Source organism: Cetorhinus maximus, chromosome 4 (assembly GCF_964194155.1).
Source record: "Cetorhinus maximus chromosome 4, sCetMax3.hap1.1, whole genome shotgun sequence".
Lineage (NCBI taxonomy): Eukaryota > Metazoa > Chordata > Chondrichthyes > Lamniformes > Cetorhinidae > Cetorhinus > Cetorhinus maximus.
This window is the reverse complement of record NC_135882.1, coordinates 176,366,712-176,389,872: the sequence shown is the minus strand read 5'-3', so window position 1 is coordinate 176,389,872 and position 23,161 is coordinate 176,366,712. Positions and strand designations below refer to the sequence as shown.

Here is a 23,161-nt window from a genome sequence, read left to right as displayed (position 1 = left end):
CTTACAGATAGTGAAATTATGATTGAAAAATGCAGATGGTACTCAGGGAGAGAGATAAAAGAGACAGAAAAAGCAAAAAAGAATTTTAAAAAATCTCTAGCACTATTTCTTCTGAGGGAAAGAGATTGCACATTTCTCAAAATTACTTTTCAAGGACAGAAAGGTTGTTCAGCAGTAGTTAGTGCTCATCGCATGTTAAAACTCACTTATCTGAAAGCAGTAGCTTTTATATTTTCTGCCATTTTTAGTTTAGAACTAGTACCCAAGTTCATATTGTTTTTTCTTTATTCTTTCATGGGATGTGGGCGTCATGGGCAAGGCCAGCATTTATTGCCCATCCCAAATTGCCCATGAACTGAGTGGCTTGCTAGGCCATTTCAGAGGGCAGTTAAGAGTCAACCACATTGCTGTGGGTCTGGGGTCACATGTAGGCCAGACCAGGTAAGAACAACAGATTTCCTTCCCTAAAGTACATTAGTGAACCAGATGGATTTTTACAACAATCAATGATAGTTTCATGGTCATAATTACTGAGACTAGCTTTCAATTCCAGATTTATTAGCTGAATTTAATGGGATTTGAACCCATGTCCCCAGAGCATTAGCCTAGGCCTCTGGATTGCTAGCCCAGTGACATCACCACTATGCCATCATCTTTCCCATCTCATTTCAATGCTGAACCTCTCGGCAAGGACTGTAACAGCGCATTCTCACAAGGAGCAGGATAGCTCTAAATGGTTTTCCACATGTAACTGTGCATTTGTATACCTCAGAGCTTGCTGCCAAATTTCCTTCATTCCAACAGTGAGCTCTGATAGCCTCACCATTATTCTCATCATAAATTTCAGGCTAAATGAGCAGATCATCTGTTTTAGTGACAAAAATACAAAAGGCTGGAAATATTCAGTCGGTCAGGCAGCATCTGTGGAGAGTGGAATGGAGTTCCAGATCAATAACCTTTCATTAGAACTGAGACGAGTGCAGAGTCCGGTAAAAAGGGGGTTTTGGGAGCTGAATGAACAAAGGGGAAAGGTCTGTAATAAGGTGGAGGACAAGAGTGATTAAATGACAAAATGGATGATGGCTCAAGGCAAAATGGGGTGGGAACAGAACATGTAAAGAAACAGAAGTTGGGTGTAGAAGAGGTGTAAATGTTGCAGCAGCGCCTGATGCTGGAGAAACTAGAAGCAGTGGTTATGATCTAAAATTGCTAAATTAAAAGATGAGGACAGGGTGCACTTGGAATGGAGAATTAAAGTAGAGAACTAAAGATTCTGAGTTGGTTTGAATGTCAGCAGCAGCTTTATAATACAAGCATTTCCAAGGGCAGTTTCACAAGTAAGCTGAAAGCAAAATACTGGGGATGCTGAAAATCTGGTATAAAAATGGAAAATGCTGGAAAAACTCAGCAGGTCTAGCAACATCTGTGGAGAGAGAAACAGAGTTAACGTTTTGAGTCAGCATGACTCTTCACCAGCTCTGAAGAGGAGTACCCCCTTTAACCACCCTCTCTTAAACAGTATAAATTTCATCACATTTCCACTTCTCCAGCTCTGAAGAAGGGTCATATGGACTCGAAACATTAACTCTGTTTCTCTCTCCACAAATGCTACCAGACCTGTGGAGTTCTTCCAGCATTTTCTGCTTTTATTTCATAAATAAGCTCCTTGGTCCCTTGGCAGTGCCCTGATATAATTGCGTACAGAATATTGGATTAGTAAAAGAGCGGAATTCACTAATCATCTGACCTTCTGTTAAAGACGCAGTGATACTGGAATAATTACTGACTCAGCAAATCATCACTCACAAAGCACAATCTAGTATTTTCCTTCAGTGAGGCATCTGGACAACATAAACCAATATAATCAGCCAGCAGCCAAAAATTCCAAGCTGATTCATATTCAGCTATCTTACTTTTTGAATATTAATATGAATACTGGCATAAAAAGAGCTCTCAGAGGATAATAACTGCAAATGATGCTTGTGTGATACATGTTCCAAAAATGCCTCCCTACCCCATGATAAACAGATTCCCTGAAAAGTCTATTAATTCAGGATTTGGGAGAAGTCTCGGTGAAGTTACAGGAGGCAAAGACAGGAATAGATCAACATAGAAATCTGGAAAGTTGATAAGCAAAGGCCACTGAGGGATTTGAAAACTCGGTCTTAAGCTCTGGAATTCGCTCCCTAAACTACTCCACCTCTAACTCTCACTCCTTCTTTAAGCTGCTTCTTAAAACCTATCTCTTTGATCAAGCTTTTGGTTATCTTTCCTAATACCTCCTGATGTGGCTCAGTGTCAAACCATGTTTGATAACACCCCTGTGAACTGCTTTTGAATGTTTTAATAAATTAAAGCTTCTCTATAGATGCGAGCTACTTTGCTGTGTAAAAATAAGTTAATACTTTCCATTGTTTCAGTGTTACAAAGCTTGCACACTCTAATCTGTCATATTTCACTCAATGCACTCTAAATCATTCCGTACAAGCTTGTGTTGTTTTACTTAATTAATGTCATCAACCCAGCATTTATTTTAAACTTCTCATTAAACTTTAATTGTCTGTAATCTCAAAATTTAGTAGCAGCCTTCAGCCCACAGAACAGCTAATCAATGTTATTAAATGCTGCTCTCTTAACATGCTTGTACATTTTTCTTACTGTTGCATCGCCAATATCAATAATTCCTAATTAAAGATTGGTTAGTTCCATATTTCCTATGCAATTTAACATTCCTCTCCCACTTGAAAAAAAAGTTCATTTGATATATGAAACACAATCCATTGCTTCTCGAGACATCGTTATGATTTTCAGCTCCATGGCATAATTTTCTTGATTAATAGCCACATAACAGTTCTTATTAACAGACTACAGCCCCTTACAATTGGAAATCTGTATTGTTCTGCCTTCTGCACTTGCAAGCCGGGATTTTTCGGGACCTGGCGGGAATGTGTAGATAGATCCAGAAACGGGTGGTGACGGCCTTCCTGCTACCTCACGCCGCCCGGCCAATTAAGGGCCAGCAGGAAGGGTGGCTGAGTGCTCAGCAGTCGGACGGAGGCTTGAGACTGCATTGTCACCTAACGCTGAAGGCAGTGCTGGCACCATGTTTACAGCACCACCAGCAATCGAGCCCTGATCTGAATGGTCCTTGCCTCAGCGACCCTGCCTGCACTGATCCAGAGAAGACTGAGGCCTACAAGAATCCAGCAGCCAGTGACCACCCTCAACAGCCAGGAACCATCTAATCCCACCCCCAAGAGTGAGCAGCCAGGACCCCTGCAAGAAAGCCACAGTGGAAACCTGCTTATTGACAGAAGGAAGATCTCGGTTGACTCCTAGGTTCACTGATAACTCCCTGCATGTTCTCCTCCAGGGTACTCAGGCAGGCGGGAGGTTGTCTTCCCCGGGGACAGAAGGAGGAAACACCCTGCCTAACCAAACAAGCCTGGCAGAGGTCACAGAGAAAGTCAGCTGGCATGGGGCTGTCTGGGGAATCTGTCTACAGTGCCACAAGTGGGTCAATGGTCTGCTCCACCCTGCAGGGGTGTGTTCCACACCTCAGTTCTCTTTGAATAGCATTGTGTCAGCGCGCAGCTGCTGGGGAAGGAGGGCACACTAGGTTGATAGCAATGGTGGAGGCTACAGCATATCCTTGGAAAGGAATGGCTTTAGCTCTGTCAAGGGGCGAGAGCCTGGCACTGCCAACTCTTTCAAGGTTACTCAAGAGTAACCAGTGCCATACGCATGCCATTGGCCACAGATACAGCAGCAAACATGCAAAGCAATTAGGCATTGTGCTTTCCCTAGTGTGGCCACTGACGTTATTCTCGTGTTCTCACAGAAGAAGAGGGCCCTGAACGCCAGTGAAAGGGCCCAGATCTGTGGTGGAGTCATGATGATCACCATCTTGACTCCCTTGGAAGAGGAGGAGGCTCTGGAACTGGTTGGCTATCAGAGCGGTTGCTGCATCATGGATGGTGAGGCTGGAGTTCAGTCACAGGAGGGGGAATAGGCTCAGCACTGGGAACAATGGAAGCCCCAGCCCTGCTGTGGGCTCCTATTTGGAGGGGCAAGAAGCAATGATCCTTCTGTTCTCTCTTGTAGGTTAACCACAGGAAGAGAGAGCTGCTCTTTCTTTAGGAAACTCGTACACCTTTGAGGAGGAGGAGGAGGTGACCTCAAAGGGCACATCATTCCCACCCCATCCTCACACAGTGCAGTTACTGTCACCGTTGTGGGTATACGCTCACGATTAGAGTCAGGGTCACAATCTGGTTTGATCACCACATGTGCCTGACCATCTGTCGAAGGCTGTGACAGCCAAGGCCATTGACACTCGCAGGACTGTGGGAGTCCAGGCACATGCTGAGCCCTAGGCTAATGATACCCCTCTCTAGTTGCTATGAGATAGCAAATTCTGGAAGTCTTGCCACATCCAGTCGTGAATGGTGGTGGGCAATTAAACAACTCATTGGAGGAGAGGCTCCACAAATATCCCCAACCTCAATGATGAGAGAGCCCGGCACATCAGTGCAAAAAATAAGATTGAAGCGTTTGCAACAATTTTCAATCAGAAGTGCTGAGTGGATCACCATCTCCGACTCCTCCGGAGATCACCAGCTTCACAGCTGCCAGCCTTCAGCCAATTCAATTCACTCCATGGCTAAAGGCATTGGATACTGCAAAGACTATGGGTCCTGACAATATTGTGGCAATAGTACTGAAGACTTGTGCTCCAGAACTTGCCACGCCCCTAGCCAAGCTGTTCCAGTACAACTACAACACTGGCATTTACCTGGCAATGTGGAAAATTGCCCAGGTATGTCCTGTACACAATAAGCAGGACAAATACAACCTGGCCAATTACAGCCCCATCAGTCTACTTTCATTCATCAGTAAAGTGATGTAAGGGGCCATTAACAGTGCTATCAAGAGGCACTTGCTTAGCAATAATCTGTTCACTGATGTTCAGTTTGGGTTCCACCGGCGCCACTCATCTCTGACCTCATTACAGCCTTGGTTCAAACATGGACAAAAGAGCTGAAATCCTGAGGTGAGGTGAGAGTGACTGCCTTTGACATCAAGGCAGCATTTGACCAAGTGTGGCATCAAGGAGCCCTAGCAAAACTTGAGTCAATGGGAATCAGGGGGAAAACTCTCCGCTAGTTGGAGTCATACCTAGCACAAAGGAAGGTGGTTGCGGTTGTTGGAGGTCAATCATTCCAACTCCAGGACATCACTGCAGGAGTTCCTCAGGTTAGTGTCCTTGGCCCAACCATCTTCAGCTGCTTCATCACTGACATCCCTTTCAGCATAAGGTCAGAAGTGGGGATGTTCGCTGATGATTACACAATGTTCAGCACCATTCACGACTCCTCAAGTACTGAAGCAGTCCATGTCTAAATGCAGCAATACCAGCACAATATCCAAGCTTTGGCTGAAAAGTGGCAAGTAATATTCGCACCACACAAATGCCAGGCAATGACCATCTCCAACAAGAGAGAATCCAACTATCGCCCCTTGAATTTCAATGGCATTACTATCGCTGAATCCCCCACTATAAACACCCTGGGGGCTTCCATTTACCAGAAACTGAACTGAACTAGCCATATAAAAACTGTGGCTACAAGAGCAGGTCAGAGGCTAGGAATCCTGCGGCAAATAACTCATCTCCTGACTCCCCAAAGCCCATCTATCATCTACAAGGCACAAGTCAGGACTGTGATGGAATACTCCACACTTGCCTAGATGAGTGCAACTCCCACAACACTCAAGAAGCTTGACACCATCCAGGACAAAGCAGCCCATTTGAATGGCACCCCATCCAAAAACATTCGCTCCCTCCACTATCAATGAATAGTGGCAGCAGTGTGTACCATCTACAAGATGTACTGTTTAAACTCACCAAGGCACCTTCAACAGCACCTTTCAATCCACAACCACTACCACCTAGATGGACAAGGGCAGCAGACACATGGGAACACCACCACCTGGAAGTTCCCCTCCAAGCCACTCACCATCCTGAATTGGCAATATATTGCCGTTCCTTCACTGTCACTGGGTCAAAATCCTGGAACTCCCTTCCTAACCTCACTGTGGATGTATCTACCGCACCACATGGGCTGCAGTGGTTCAAGAAGGCAGCTCACCACCACCTTCTCAAGGGCAATTGTGGATGGGCAATACATGCTAGACTAGCCAGTGATGCCCACATCCCATGAATGAATGAACACCTCTGCAAGGTGTGTATTGATCTGGTTCGGACAGTGGACTCCATTCAGGCCATTGGTGCTCCCTCTCACCTGCAATTGAGACATTGACAAAAAACAGCCAGCAAAGCCCACATCCCATAAACAAATTTTAAAAAACTCTCATGGAGAGCCACATCCAGAGGACCAAACAGTAGATGCCAGCAATGTATGCCGATCTGTATGCCATTGCCTTGTCCATGGGCTCAAGGTAGCATTGGCAAGGCAAGAAGGGAGGCAAGGTGCCTGGCATCTCCCCCAGGTCCTTGTACTTCTCAGGTCAGCAGGTAGGTGCAAATGTGCCTTACAAGGGAGGAGGAGCAGTTGCCTTCTGCTTCTGGGGGCTCCTCTCAGGGCGTTCTGAGTGTAGACAGCGACTCCTCAGCCCATCTTCCAGTGACACCAGCGTCTTAAGTTGTCACAACCACCGCTGTGGCTTGTGCTCCTGTGCAACAGTCCCTCAACATGCTGGAGCACTCCAGACAATCAGACAATAGCTGTCAATGTCATTCCAAGCCTCAAGGGCACCTGTCTGCTTCCACCATAGCTAGCAGTGAGGGGAACTCCAACTAGGAGCACTCATATAAGAATTAAGAAAATACCATAGATTCACTTGGGCCGCACGGGTGATTAGACCTTTAATGATTCTCAGCTTGTGTATTCTGATGAATGTAAAAAATGTCTGATTTGGTTTAAGAAAGTTCCTATTCAATGTTGCTGGTCACCTGGCACTGCAGGAGTAGCAGGTGTCGACCCAAAGGCTAGCTCAGGGTGATCATGGTATGTGCGCGCTCATCATTTGCACGTTGCAGAAGAAACAGGGTGCTAGTGGCTGAGAGGGTCCGGGCTTTTAGAAGAGTTGAATGCCTTTTTTTGCTTGGAGTGTGGATCTTCATTTGGCTAGATGGCTGAATTGGTGAGGGTCAGCTGAAAAACATGTTTCCCAGCTCGGAAGGAAAAAACAGCAAAAACTGGGAAATAAGAACACTGGTCTGAACTGGTCTTATGTACCTTAAAATGGAACACCTGTAAAAACTGGGAAATAAGAGTACTGACCCAAACTGTTTTTTCCCTTCTGGGAAGCCTCCCTTGCAGCTATACCTTGGCCTGTCTTGTCTACCAGGGTGCTACTGTTCCTCCTCGGCTTCCTCACCTTCCTCCTCATCTGAACATTCCTCTCCTCCACTATATTTTCAGCAGCTAGGGTTTTCCCCTCTCTGCAGTGCCAGGTTGTGTAAAGCACAACAAGCTACCACTATTCAGAAGACTCTTGCTGGGGCACATTGAAGTGCCCCACCTGATTGGTCCAGGCACCCTGAATCTCAATTTGAGGAGACCCATGGTCTGCTCGATAGTTGCTCTGGTCATAGTGTGGCTTGCATTATAACATTTCTCTGCCCTTGGGGCTCTTCACTGGATGTCAGCAGCTATCTCTTCAGTGGGTAACCCTTGTTGGCAAGAATCCATCCCTGCAAGCGTGCAGAATGGCGAAGGAAAGCTGTGGCACTTGGAGATCCCAGAAAATTTAAGCGTCATGGCTGCTCCCAGTGTAATGAGCACACACCTGCAGGGTCCACTGGCGGTAGTCCTGGGCAAGTTGCACATTGTGGGGATGAAATCTCCTCCAAGTAATGAAAACACTGGCTGGCCTGTGGGAGCCTTGATGACCACATACAAGTAGTATGTGAGACCTCATAACTGGGGGAATCCAGCCAAACCCTCTGTCTCTCTCAGCCTGACTCGCCACATCAGTTCTGAACTTGATATACTGAAGATTGGTCACTACCCGGATGCAGTGATGTGTGGCTGATTGGGAGATGCAGCACATGTCTCCAGTGGGCACCTGGAGCGAGCCTGAGGTGCAGAAATTCAGGGCCACAGTGATTTTGACTGGCATCAGGTGCCCATCAATACAATTGGAGCTTACCTCTTCCGAGCTCATGGTCATTGCTTCTCAGGATAAGCACAGTCTTCGGCGACACTGCTGACATCTGAAGGTCGCTGTTGTCCATATACCCTGGCTATGAGGTACCCTTGTGCTGCTGCTTGCTTGCAACCCGCTCTGTAGCCTTGTGCCTCTTCCCAATCACGAGATTGCCCCTGTGGATGGCCAGGAGATTGCTGCTGCACTGATCCATGTCGATGCACCTTTTTTTTATTCATTCATGGGATGTGGGCTTTGGCTGGGCCAGCAATTATTGTCCATTCCTAGTTGCCCTTGATAAGGTGGTAGTGAGCTGTCTTCTTGAACCACTGAAGTCCATGTGGTGTAGGTACACCCACAGTGCTGTTAGGAAGGGAGTTCCAGGATTTTGACCCAGCAACAGTGAAGGATCGGAAATATATTTCCAAGTAAGGATGGTGAGTGACTTGAAGGGGAAACTTCCAGATGGGATGTTCCCATGTATCTGCTGCCCTTGTCCTTCTAGATAGTAGTGGTCGAGGGTTTGGAAGGTGCTGTCGAAGGAGCCTTGGTGAATTTCTACAGTGCATCTTGTAGATGGTACATACTGCTGCCACTGTGCAACGGTGGTGGAGGGAGTGAATGTTTGTGGATGTGGTGCCAATCAAGCAGACTGCTTTGTCCTGGACAATGTCAAGTTTCTTGAGTGCTGTGGGAGCTGCACCCATCCAGGCAAGTGGAGAGTATTTCACCACACCCCTGACTTGTGCCTTGTAGATGGTGGACAGGCTTTGGGGAGTCAGGAGGTGAGTTATTCGTCGCACGATTCCTAGCTTCTAACCTGCTCTTGTAGCCACAGTATTTATATGGCTAGTCCAGTTCAGTTTTTGGTCAGGTTCCCCTCTCTCAGGTTTGCCTCCTCATTGGAGGAACCTTCTTGGGAATATGTGCTGCCTGAGTTGTCTGGGCGCTGCCAATCTGACTGGACACCCTTCCAGTTGGTGATACAATGCTGCCCAGACTCTCCCTCAACCCCTACCACAACTCAGATTCCAGTGAGCATCCTGCCAGAAGTACGATCTCCTCAACTCCAAACCAAAGGCTGCCCAACTCTCTCCTGGGAAAGAGAGTGGAAAGCCTCAATGCATGGCTGCCGAGTGCAGCAACAACAACACCTGCTGCCTTTTAAAAAATGGTGAGGCTCTGAACCCTTAACTGAGGAGGGCCAGTAAAGTCGGGTTCAATTGCTGCCTTAGCAACCTCAATTGCCTCTCAGTTATTCGCACTGGGATTGTGAGCAGGGTCCTCATGCATCTTGTTGTACACTATTTGTAATATTGCGGCCTGGTGTGATGACACCAGGGGCCTAACCCAATGTCATTGCATGCAATTTTATGACCCGCCTCCACTGCCATCTGTTTCTGCACCGTAAAACCCTGGCTGCAGTGAACAAGGATCTGAATTAACAATTGCTCCAATTGTTGTACTGGTATTGGATTAAACATTGTTTTGTCCCTGCATGCACTTCATAACATGGGAAGTATAATGTGCAAAGCAGTGATTTGGCAGACTAAATCAACTAATCAAAATCAAACTTAGGTATTGTTATGACTGATGTAGCTGGTAAATTGGAGTTATTTAAAAAATCCCAGGAAACTTTAATCAACTGTCATTAGCTATAATTTTAAGTGTTAGGTTTGAGATGCAACTCTAAATTCAGGAATCAGACACCAGTTCTCGAGGCTTTACATTAAACTAAAGGAAACATTTTATTAATTTACACAGGTTGAAATAGATATGCACATGGCCACAAATTACTACTACCATAACTTTTAACAAATTCCCAAACCAATCTCCATTAAGGCAACAGCAACCCATAGACTTAACCAAACACCAGGCAAAGCATTTTCATCTTACGAATTCAAAACCTGTGGAGCCAGTTGGAGGCTTGCAGCTGCCTTTTGATCTTACATTGTCTCTGCCTGCACACCCAAAAACTACTGAAGTTATGCCTACCAGCCCCATTGAATGTTAATTTTCATTGTATCAACAACCCCTGAACTAAACCTGTCTAACAATAAAACCCCTTTCATAGTACCAACTTTATTAGTAATATAGACATATTGGTTGGTAACAGCTAGAAAGGTGTCAGTTTTCACCACATTTCTTGAACGCTCTATTCAAAAAAATGCAAATGCACGCTATCCCTCTTACATATCAAAACTAGTACCCATCAAAGCACCCAGACTAGCTGGCTTTAATCCAATTAAGGCTCGCCCGCAGACTAAACCTCTATTTTAAAATAAAAATATTTTCCAAAATATTATATACATTAATAGCTTCATGACAGTTATGAAGATATGAAATGCTGCACGATACAACAGTTTACATTTATATAGTGCCTTTAACATAGTAAAATGTCCCAAGGTGTTCCATAGAAGCATTATCAAACAACTTGACACCGAGCCACATAAGTTTCCTTAGAAATATTAGGACAGGTGACCAAATGCTTCATCAAAGATTTAGGTTTTAAGGAGCTTCTTAATGAAGAAAGGAAAGGTCATGTGGAGGAAAGGTTTATGGAGGAAATACCAGAGCTGGGGTCCGGACAACAGAAGGCTCAGCCTCCAGCAGTGGAGCAATTAACATCAGGGATGCTCAAAGAGCCAGAATTGGAGTGGGTTTGTAGGGCTGGGAAGATTACAGAGATAAGGAGGGTCAAGATGAGTTATTTTAAATCAAGGCTTGGCGTCTAACATGTTAGTAGTAAAGTCTATTACTATAGTACAAAGTAATGCCAATTCTCAGTATGTCTCTAGCAACTGTAATGAAAATCTAGGACAAAAAGTAGGGGTAAATTTCCACCTCCAGTGCGGTGGAATAACTGGCAGTTGGAGACCGGGTGGCCATTTCCTGCCTCACCGCAATTTTCATTCATTTCCGTGGAATCAGATAGGCGACTTGTAAAATATTACAAAGTATTTACAGCACAGAAACAGGTCATACAGCTCAACTGCTCTATGCTCACATTTATGCTCCACATAAGCCTCCCCGCACCCTAGTTCATTGAACCCAATCAACAAAACCCTTTTATTCCTTTCTCCCTCAATAACTTAACTATCTTCCCCATAACCGTGTCTCTACTATTTACCTCAACTATGCAATCTGGCAGTGAGTTCCACATTCTCACCTCTTTCTGGGTGAAAAAGTTTCTCTTGAAGTCCGTTTTGAATTTATTAGTAACATTTAATGGCCCTTAGTCCTGGTCTCGCCTGTATATGGGAACATCTTTGCTATGTCTACCCTATCAAGCCCCTTGGAGTTGTCTGGTCGCCCCTCAGACTTCATTTTGCTAGAGAAAAGAGCCCCAGCTTATTCAATCTTTCCCCATGGGCATAACCACTTGGTTGTGGTACTATCCTTGTAATTTTTTTGCACCTTCTCCAGTGCCTCGATATATCTTTTTTGCAATATGGAGACCAGAATTGTGCACAGTACACTAAGTGTGGATAGGAATTTAACACATCTTTGTTACTTTTCAGGAATGAATGCCAGTGCTTTGTTTGCTTTTATATGGCCTTGATAACTGTATCACTGCTTTTATAAAAGAAAGACTTACATTTATATAGCACTTTTCATGACTGCTGAATCTTCTAAAGCGCTTTACAGCTAACAAAGTACTTTTGAAGTGTAGTCAGTGTCGTAATATAGGAAACGTGGTAGCCAATTTGCACACAGTACATTCTCACAAGCAACAATGTGAAAATGACCAGATCATCTGATTTTTAGTGATGGCTGATTGAGATATAAGTATTGGCTAGGATACTGGGGATAACTCACCTGTTCTTCAAAACAGTGCCATGTTTTTACATCCACATGAGTAAGAGGTGGGACCTCAGTTTAATGTTTCATCCAAAAGACAGCATGTTGATTGCACAGCTCTGGAGTGTTAGCCTTGATATTTATATACAAGGTCAGGAGTGGGACTTGCATTCGGAACCTTGTGATTCAGAAACGAGAGCGCTGCCAACTGAGCCACAACTGAAACTCTAATGACTGGGTACCTGCAGCTCTATGTTCCTCTACCCCATTCAGACATTTAATTTCCACACAATATGTGACCACTTTATTCCTCCTGCCAAAATTTACCATCTCACATTTAGTCACTTAGAACAGAATGCTGAAAAAACAGACATACTGTCAAAGCTTTTCATCTTGCACTCATCAGGACAGATGCAAGAATGCCAAATTTCAAGAGAAACAACAATCTACAATTTATACTGCATGGGAAAAGGATGCTGATTGGTTGGCAAGTTGACTCTGATTGTTTGGGGCATTTCCATGGAGAATGCATCAGGGAACTATTGTTCCCAGGCTTTTGTTGAATTCAGAAAAGGTGCAATAGCACCAACGTGTACGTGGCTGGATATCGCACCATTTTTGAATTAGCCAAAAGCCTGGGGGACAATAGTTCCCTGGTGCATTCCCCATGGCAATGCTTTGACCGTGTGTGTGTGTGTGTGTGTGTGTGTGTGTGAGAGAGAGAGAGAGAGAGAGTTAAGATATTTAGAAAGTCTTAGACAGCACCTTCCAAACCCACGACTGCTACCATCTAAAAGGGCAAGAGCAGCAGACACTTGGGAATCTCACCAGTTCAAAGTTCCCCTCCAAGCCTCTCACCACCCTGACTTGGAAATATATCGGTACTCCTTCACTGTCGCTGGGTCAAAATCCTGGAACTCCCTCCCTAACAGCACTGTGGGTGCACCTACACCACAGGGACTGCAGCAGTTCAAGAAGGCGGCTCACCACCACCTTCTTAAGGGCAATTAGGGATAGGCAATAAATGCTGGCCTAGCTAGTGACACCCACATCCTATGAATGAATAAGTAAAAAAGCATCATTATTATACTTTTGTATTTCATACTATATGTTAATAAGCTTTGTCTTTCTACTTGACAAGCCTGGTTTTATAATGAATGAATAATTTTGTCATTTATTGAAGAAGCCTGGGGATTGAGTGGTCATTCTGAGATTAATAGGTAAAACACATACCTGGCCATATAGCTAGCTGGAAAAATCATTTACGTATATGTTGTGACCTGTGGAGTAGTGGAACTAGAGACAAAAAAAAAATTCTTTCAAGTTATCAACAGTCACAGATTGCAACTCCTTCGAGTACAATCACAGTTCTTGGTTTCTGGGAGTGGGACATGAACCCACAACCTTCTGATTCAAAGGTGAGGGTGCTATGGACTGAGCCACAGCTGACACCTCCAGAACTAGAGACAAACTCTTTTGAGTTATCAACAGTCACAGATTGCAACTCTTTTGAGTACAATCACAGTTCTTGGTTTCCAGGAGTGGGACATGAACCCACAACCCTCTGATTCAAAGGCGAGGGTGCTATGAACTGAGCAACAGCTGACACCTCTTGGAACTAGAGACAAAAGTGCACTCCTCCCATCTCAGTCATAACACTAATGGAATGGTAACCTTACTTTAATTGGGGTTTGAAGATAAAAGGGTGCAAATTATGCTACAATTGTATAAAGCTGTGGTTAGATTGTGACTGGAAAACAGTGTTCAATTTAGGGCAGGACAGATGTATTAGCCTTGGAGGTGGGTGCAGTGCAGATTCACCGGAATGATACTAGGCTAAAAGAGCTAAATTATGGTGAAAGGTTGCATAGATTTCCCTTGAGTATAGAAGATTAAGGAGTGAATCAACTGAGGCATTTAAGATGATTAAAGGATTTGATAGGGTGGATAAAGAGAAACTGTCTCCTCTGGTAGGGCAAGTCCAGGACAAAGAAGCAAAACCTTAATTTTACAGCTGGGCCCATCAGGGGTGATGTTAGGAAGCAGTTCTTTACACAAAGGGGAGTGGAAATCTGGAATTCTCCCCACAAAGAGATGTTAAGGTTGGCGGGGGGGGGCGTCAATTGAAAATTTCTAAACTTAGACCAGAGCACGTAAATTATGTGTAGTTGACTCTTAACTGACCTCTGCAATGACCTACCAAGCCATTCAGTTCAAGGGCAATTAGGGATGGGCAACAAATGTTGCTAGCGACGCCCACATCCCATGAAAGAATATGGAAAAAGAATGCTGCCAGGAATGGGAGAAATGTAACAGGCAGGTGTTCATCTTGAAACTGAGAATTTCTAACTGAATCAGCATAATTGATTATTAATACCCAGCTTGAACAATCAGTTGGTGGTTTGTGAATTGGAATAATTTTAATTTAATCTTTGTTTCAGTTCAGAAACCTCAGAAAAACTCAAATATTAAAACAGATAATGAAAGTGCATATACAATCACAAATGCTAACCCCTTCAGACAGGCAAATTGATCGATCAGTGTAAATATTACTGTTTGCAGGTGCTGTTGTACTAATATCAATTAATACATTTGTCTTCTTAACAGCTCTTTCATGTGGCTTATATTCTTATCAAGTTTGCTAATTCTCCACGTCCAGACCTTTGGGTACTTGAAAGATCAGTTGACTTTGGAAGATCCTACAACCCATGGCAGTATTTTGCTCGTAAGTCTCAAAAGTTTTATATTCAGTTTTGTTGTTGTTTTGTTTTCTTGTTGCTTTTATGAACTGGAGGCTCTTCAAGATTCAACTTGAGTTTTTTTTCTGAATCAAAAGCAAAATACTTTGGATGCTGGAAATTTGAAATAAAAACAGAAATTGCTGGAAATAGTCAGCAGGCCAGGCAGCATCTATGGAGAGAAACAGAGTTAACGGGCGGAATCGCCCCAGGTTTGCACTAAGTGCAGTAGCGGGCGGGAAAAAAGATGTTTTACCTGCCGCCACAATGGCAGATTTTTGTGCCATGTTGCCTCTTCCGGCCTCATAAATTATGCAGTCACTGGAAACGTGCCAGAGTGCTGGCGGCTGCCCCTCGATTTGCCTGCCACGCCATTACCTCGCTGTTTCCTCCCACAGGGTGCCATATTCAAACTGTAACCATGTGCACAGTTACCAATGCTTGCTGCCCTGGACTGCTCCGATGAAGACATGGTGCCAAAAGCCAAGAAGAGTGCAGCTCCCTGATTTAGTGTTGCATCCCTGGGATGCCTTTTGGATGCTGTGGAGGCCCACCACAATGTCCTCTACCCCCGCTCTGGCTGCATGAGGCCCACCAGTCTCACCACTCCGGCTTGGGAAGTGGTCAGTGCCAATGCTGCACACAAGAGGTTGGCCATCCAGTGCAGAAAGAGGATGAATGATCTCATCCGTGCCGCCAGGGTAAGGCAACCATCTCATCACTCTAAACTCACACACTCACAAGCCTATCACACATTCACTGGTATCTCACTCATTACCAGCCGAAGAGATATCACTACTCTCTCACACACACCCTCACATCTCCATCTCCTCTGGAGGTCACCTCCTCATCCTGCCCATGACTCCACTCAGCACACACGCATGCCTGGCATCTGCCTTGCTCACAATCTCTCCATTTGTTTTTATTCACAATCGACGGTAGAGGTCCTAGACTGGGAGTGCTGGACATCAACAGATCCTCACTCTGTTCGAGCCATGCGTTGGAGCTGGCCAGGGAGGATGTGGACCATTCCTGTGGCGATGGTGAAGTTGGTGGCATGCATCCATGTGAGAATCTTGCACCACATAATCCCTCTGTCAATGCTACGCTGAGTGCACTGTTCTGTGTCTAATGTGGCTGCCAAGCACTAATAATCTCCACTTTCTCTCTTCGGCACTTCTGCAACATCGGCCTCAGCAACCTTGACCTCGAATCCTGCACCGAGAGCACCTCGGATGAGGAGCCTGAGGGCAGCACTGTTGAAGACCTGTCATGACCCACACCCTCCTCCAGCGCAGCGACACACATCTCGGTGGGACCTAGATGTAGAGCAGCCTCGGGATCACAGTCTGTGAGCACAGCACACAATCTGTTCCACAGCAGGTGGAGGCAGGGACATCCAAGATCGCTGGCACTTGGAGGACTGCTGGAGGCAAGGCACCTGCCTGATGAAGTGCCTCTGGACTTGATCGTCAATCAATTGATGGAGCTGCAAAGACAATCATGCAAACGTCAGGAAGGGATGTCTGGTGCACTCTTCAGATTGCAAGGGACGATGGAGGAGTCTGTCCGCCTTCAGTCTGAGGTGATAGCGCCCGCATGCCAACGCACTGAGGTCAACACTGACGGGATGGCAGCCACCATGGAGACCTTGTTACAGGACATTGATCCTGCACTGCTGCACAGGCTGAGTTCTAATGCTGACGCAATAGCTGGCCTCCAATAGTGTCAACGCAAGAGGGGTGGGGGCAGTTCAACCTCACTCCAGCTTCCTCTTCTCCTCAAGGAGTCGGCCAGAGGCCATCGGGCACCCTTAGGGAGGAGAACCAGCAGCTCGACACCCCGGGGCCATCCTCCCAGGTGACTCCTGGAATGTCCGGCCGTCCCCAATCCCCTCTTCCTGTGACCCCTGCAGCTCTAGCTCCACAGTCCGAGGAGGGTGAAGCTGGTCCACAGCAGGACACCCAAAGCAGGCCGGAGCCCTCTAGGTCTCGGCCCTCCAGAGGATGCCGGCCAAAGTCATCACAGACAGGGTTTAGCAGTCAGCAGGCTGCCTCCACCTCTGCTGTGGATGTCAGAGGAGCACCAAGACGTAGCGGCAGGGTTAGGAAAGTTAAGAAGATGTAGTTGCACTGGGTGGACACAGGTGTTAATCACTTGTACATAATGTTCACTGTTGTAAATAAACTCTTAGGAATATCTCCTTGTCTATGCTCCTTGTTCTGATGAGCAGTGTTGGTGTCTTTCTGATGTGAAACCTTGGTTCCTGCACAAGATAAAGGCAAGTGTCTCAGTCCAGGGCCTCTTCCCTGTGCTTTGTGCAGCCTTCAGACCAAAGTGATGGTCCAGCCTCACACTCCCTGGAAACATTACTGATGCCTGCACCTCGATGGTGCTGGTCATTGCTGCCAGAATGTTGTGGGCAGGTGTCACAGAGTTCCGTCATTCTCTCGGTGTGCTCTCAGCACTTTAAGGTGGGGCTGGCCCCCCAATTCTTCAGCATATGTGTCCGGTGATGGTGTGGTCCTGAGGGGGAGACAGGTGCTGAAGGTCGACAAAGGATCAGGTACACTTAATGTTTCACGGCTGTGTCTCCGTGATATGACCCTGATCACAGAGCGCAAGCCCTCCGTGTACCCGTGGTGCCAAATCCTGCAGCAGGTGACATATGTAACCAACCAGTTCCCTGGACATGCGCCGTCTTCAGCAACGCTGGTCCTCAGTCATCTACAGGAATGATGAGCGCCATCTATACATTCTGGATCTAGTGAGGCACCTACGAGCTACAGCTCGCTGTGGATCTTCAACTTCATGCACAGGAGGTCCTGCCGTGCCTTCATCTTGAGGTTGGTGCTGCTCCTTTTGCCGAGCCAGGTGCCTCTGTCGCACTCTTCTCCTTTGTCTCTGCTTCCTGTAAGCCTTGAGGCATACCGCTAGATCACCAGGCCCCATGTACTCTTTCTGCAGGATGAAAGAGACAGACTCGTGGTTTAGCATGGGTGTACTAAGACCCTCTCTTGGCTAAGTCAAAAGGCCCTTTCATGCATGCTGGAGAGTACTAGCCACCACTTGGATGGCCAGTGTGTAGTGTGCTCATTGGCTATTTGAAACCTCACCCACCTCTGCCTCACTCCACTTGACCGATTGGCAGCAGCTTTGGCCATTGGACTACATGCTGTGCTCCCAGCTCAGGCACAGGCATTCTCCTAACCTGCACTGCAAGGCTGGACTATTAGCTTGAACCATGAAGGATACTGAGCCAATCCCTAATAAAGACATTGCAAGGGGCTGTGAGTGCCTCCACCAGTGACTGCGCCATGGCAAGGGGTTGAACAACTTGCCCAGTTGGCCAAACGCACATTAATTTGTAGTCTGCGTCTGAGGGGTGAAAAGTGCTGGAGCATTTGGTGGCACATTCATACCTTTGCATGGCTTGAGTGGGCAGAAAAGCTTCGGAGGCCTGACTCCAAGCTGGGCAAGCACGTCACTGGAGCTGCAGCTGAAAGATCTCAGCTGCGGAAGAATGCTCAAGTTTGACAAGCTTTTCTAAGTGCGTGGCTGCTTCTCTCACCCTCCGCCCTCCCTCCCCACCTACACCACCACCGCCCCCACCCACTGACGTGTGCTTGAGTATTTTCTTCAGTCTGTGCTGCCTTGCCCCCCCCGCCCCCCCACCACTCCCCCTCACCCCACCTGCACTGGAGTCCTTGCCCTGGCACCGCACTGAAAGCCAGCCAGGGAAAAGGGACTTGCCTGTGCCTCCTGCGAATGTGTGCCGCCTCTTTCATGATGTCCTATGGGCAGTCCTCACAAGCACTGAGCAAGGCTGTGTGCACTCACCTCCGAGTTCCCCTTGAAGTTCAGCTCACCAGGTGCACGCCTTTTAAAGGCAGCTGTGCCTCACGCCATTTTGAGATCACGCTGACGTGGGCAGTACATTTGACATGGGGGGATGATCCCAGTGCATGGCCACAATGATGAGATGCAGATGCATTAAAATTAAGTTCCCGACATTGAATGGCGGGAAATGCAGCCCGTTAGTGGCAAGCAGAGCGGACAACTACAAACTAGTTTCACGACGGTGTAAAACTGATTTTTGGCCTTCTCGCCATATCGTCTGCTCACGCCTGCCATGATGCCCGACACCAACGGGAGTGAAAAATTCCAGCCAACGTTTCAAGTCTATGAACTTTCATCATTGACCTGAAATGTTGGGCTACATTTTGCCATCCTGATGCTGAGTCAACCCATGCCAGGTGGCTGGCAATGGAGTTGTTGCGGAGAGGGGATGGGGGCAGTTCCATAAATTTAAATTTCCCAATCAACTTCCACTGGCCGCAAGTTTGACTGGTATGGCAATCTTGGTGGATGGTTACCCATCATGCATTCAAAGTGATGCTGGCTTCAGTCTTTTAAATGCTTGCCTCACTTTTGAATTTCCTTGAGTTGGATATCTTCAGTGAAACAGAGAGTTCCAGAACCTTGTGTGAAATATGTCCAGTCAGTCAGATTGTGAGCCTTGGGGGAAATCTGTTGTGGAGTCGGGTACCTTTTGACAGGTAAATTTAAAAGGTGTTGTCAACTTCAAATATTACAATTAGATGCTGTATGATAAACCTGTATTTAGTACAGTGATTGATCACCGGGCTCTGTCCTTAAAAGGGAAGCCGTTGTTAAATTGACAAATATTGTGTAAGTGTTCAGATGCATTAGAGTACTTTCTCTAGTGATTAAAGGGCTCTTATGCATTCAGCCGTATTAAGAATCACATTAATGTTTCATCTGTTTTGATTTCTATATTGATTTAAAGTCCAGATGTCAGTCAAGCCTTTGAAAAAAGCTGAACAATGCCTGACGTAAAGGATATTACTGTGAAGTACTGAAACAGGCTTGTGGGGGCTGTGTGTGTGTGTGTGTGTTATGTGTGTGTGTGAGATGAATTTAATAAACTGAAGACAGTCAGACTGCCAGGTTTAAATCATCAAAGGGGTGAGGTGTATGTAGGCATTTTGAAATGGAAATGGACAAGTTAATATTTGCATTTGTAAATAAGTTGAGAGGTTGTTTGAATTTCAAAGGGGAATTAGAAGGGGACGAGGAAAATGGTTGATACTTGCAGGAGGTCATAGGTAAACAAGCAGTGGGGATATCATGTTTTATTGACCCAAAAGTAAAGACAAGATGGAAACATGAAAGAACTTATATTTGGAAGAGTTTGAGCTTCAAAGAAAGTTTAAAACAATGGATTTAAAGAATAAAATAGCAGAAAATATATTTAAGGAAAGATTGAAAGCTGTATGAAGAGTAGCCGTGTGAGATCCTGAAGAGTGTACTATGAAGTATCAGCTTCTAGTCACCCCAGAGAAGTGCTTGCTTGTTCCAGAAAGCAAGGTTTTGTTAAAAGCCTCGGATTTCCATTGTCAAGTGAGAGGAAGAGAGAAGCTGTGAAATACCTTCCTTATAGCAAAATTGGGTGCTTTGAGGTAATATTACTGGATGTTTTATAGATTAAGAATCTATTTGGACTGTTGCCTGGAAAAGGGTGCTCATTTGGGAGCCTAGCTGGGTAGAGGCAGTAGCATATTGGTATTATCATTAGACTAGCATTCCAGAGACCCAGGGTAATGCCCTAGGGACCTGGGTTCAAATCCTACCCTGGTAGATGGTGAAATTTGAATTCAGTAAAACATCTGGAATTAAAAGTCTGGTGATGACCATGAAACCATTGCTGATTGCTATAAAAATACATCTGGTTTATGAATGCCCTTTAAGGAAGGAAATCTACTGTCCTTACTTGGTCCAGTCTACATGACTCCAGATCCACAGCATATGTGGTTGACTCTTAACTGCCCTCTGAACAAGGGCAAATAGGGATGGGCAATAACTACTGGCCTAGCCAGTGATGCCCACACCCCATGAAGGAATTTAAAAAATCATTTCAGAAATGTTATAAGACTAAATTTAACTGCGTAACTGTAATCTTGTGTGTTTAAGTTAATAAATGCTTTAATTTAAACATAGAAACTAGGAGCAGGAGTAGGCCATTCGGCCCTTCGAGCCTTCTCCACCATTCAATAAGATCATGACTGATCTTCTCCCTCAACACCATATCCCTGCTTTCTCTCCGTGATGCCCCTAATATCCAAAAATATATTTCTTGAATATACTCAGTGACCCAGCCTCCACAGCCTTCTGTGGTAGAGAATTCCACAGGTTGACCACCCTCTGAGTGAAGAAATTTTTTCTCATCTCAGTCCTAAATGGCCTGCCCTGTATTCTGAGACTGTGGCCCATGGTTCTAGACTCCCAAACCAGGGGAAACATCCTCCCTGCATTCAGTCTGTCTAGCCCTGTTAGAATTTTATACGTTTCAATCAGATCTTCTCTCATTCTTCTAAACTGTAATGAATACAGCCTAGTCAAACCAATCTCTTCTCATACCACAGCCCTGCCATCCCCGGTATCAGCCTAGTGAACCTTCAGTGCACTCCCTCAATGGCAAGTATATCCTTTCTTAGGTAGGGAGACAAAACTGCACGCAATACTCCAGGTGTGGTCTCACCAAGACCCTGCATAACTGCAATAAGACATTCCTACTTCTGAACGCAAATCCTCTTGCAATGAAGGCCAACATACCATTTGCCTTCCTAATTACTTGCTGCACCTGCCTATTTACTTTCATTGACTGGTGTACAAGGACACCCAGATCCCTTTGTACATCCACATTTCCTAATATATTGCCATTTAAATAACACTCTGCCTTTCTGTTTTTCACACCGAAGCGTATACCTTCATATTTATCCACGTTATACTCCATCTGCCATGTGTTTTCCCACACACACAACTTGTCTAAATCGCCCTGAAGCCTCCTTGCAGCCTCCTCACAACTCACAACCCTGCCCATTTTTGTATTGTCAGCAAACTTGGAAATATTGCATTTGGTCCCCTTATCCAAGCCATTTATATATGTCGTGAATAGCTGGGGCCCAAGCACTGATCCCTGCGGCACACCACTAGTCATCACCTGCCACTCTGAGAATGACTAAATCCCAAAGGGAAACTTGGCAAAGCTATCACAACAATTTGCAATTTGTATTTTTATTATTGGAGGGGATGTGCACTGAAGTCAGAAGTAAAGAGTCCACGACCACTTTTGGAAATTTTTAAACATTAAATGAAAACATTTATTGACAAAAGAAAAGAAAACTTAAACACACAAGATTACAGTTACACAGTTAAATTTAGTCTTACAACATTTCCCAAGAGATTTCTACTTAGCTAGACTCCCAAAATAACACCCTTTTTAGGCAACAGTCCAAATAGATTCTTGATTTATAAAACATCCAGTAATACTACCTCGAAGCACCCACTGTTGCTATAAGGGAGGTATTTTACAGGGCTTCCCTCTTCCTCTCGATCAACAATGGAAATCCAAGGCTTTTAACAAAACCTTGCTTTCTAGAACAAATAAGCACTTCTATGGGTTGGCTAGAGGGTGCTTTTCTTAGGTCTGTCCTCACACAGTCTACCTTTCAAGGTCTCACATGGCCACTCCCCCCATATAGCTTTCAATCTTTCCTTAAATATATTTTCTCCTTTTTGATTCTTTAAACCCATTGTTATGAACTTTCTTTGAAAGTTACTTTTCCTAGAATATAAAAGTCTTTCATAAGGTCATTATGGCCAGCACTTGTGGGAAAAATAAGCTTAATAACTTTACCTAATTTATTTACGACTTTGCCAGTTGTAAAACCTCCTGTCATGCCTCTTTTGAAATTCAAACAGCAACAGTTCACTCCTCACGTATCTCATAATGCAAATTCCCATTAATACTGTATCTACTGGGTCTCATTTTAGCTTGCCCATCTCCATTTCAAAATGCCTGCTTTTGCACCTTACCCTTTAATGAGTTAAACCTTGCAGTCTGACTGTCTTCAGTTTACTCAAATTAGTCACACACACACCCACACAAACATGCATACACAGCCCCCATAAGCCTGCTTCAGTGTCCCACAGTAATATTGGGAAAACAATGATATTCTCTTTACAAAAACAGCTCTCCAAAATGATAAAACAATCCTGAATTGGTCTGTTCACAACAGCCCTCCAAAATGGTAAAACAACTCCAAATTAGTCTGTTTGAGGCAGCTCCCTAAAATGGTAAAACTCCCCTTGGTCCAGGCCCACAGCAATGTGGTTGACTCTTAACTGCCCTCTGAAATGGCCTAGCAAGCCATTCAGTTCAAGGGCAATTAGGGATGGGCAATAAATGCTGGCCTAGCCAGCAATGCCCTCATCCCATGAATGAACAAAAAAGTTGGAGAGGTGGGTGAAACACTACCTTGAGTTGTGCTCTGGGGAGAACATTGTCACCCTGAAACTCTGAACACCATGGAAAGCCTGCCTATTGTGGCAGAGCTGGATATCGCATCTACAACAGAGGAGCTTAG

At 45.3% G+C, this 23,161-nt stretch overlaps 1 protein-coding gene across 4 annotated transcripts in view; it reads left to right on the top strand.

The window, feature by feature from the left end:
- The window catches only part of lama3 (laminin, alpha 3), a 500,534-nt gene that overhangs the window by 140,673 nt on the left and 336,700 nt on the right, over positions 1-23,161 (top strand). For all 4 annotated transcript variants that reach the window (XM_078541180.1, XM_078541178.1, XM_078541182.1 and 1 more), the window contains exon 3: positions 14,581-14,698. In XM_078541180.1, the coding sequence (XP_078397306.1) occupies positions 14,581-14,698 (118 nt within the window). The remainder of the gene's footprint in view (positions 1-14,580; positions 14,699-23,161) is intronic.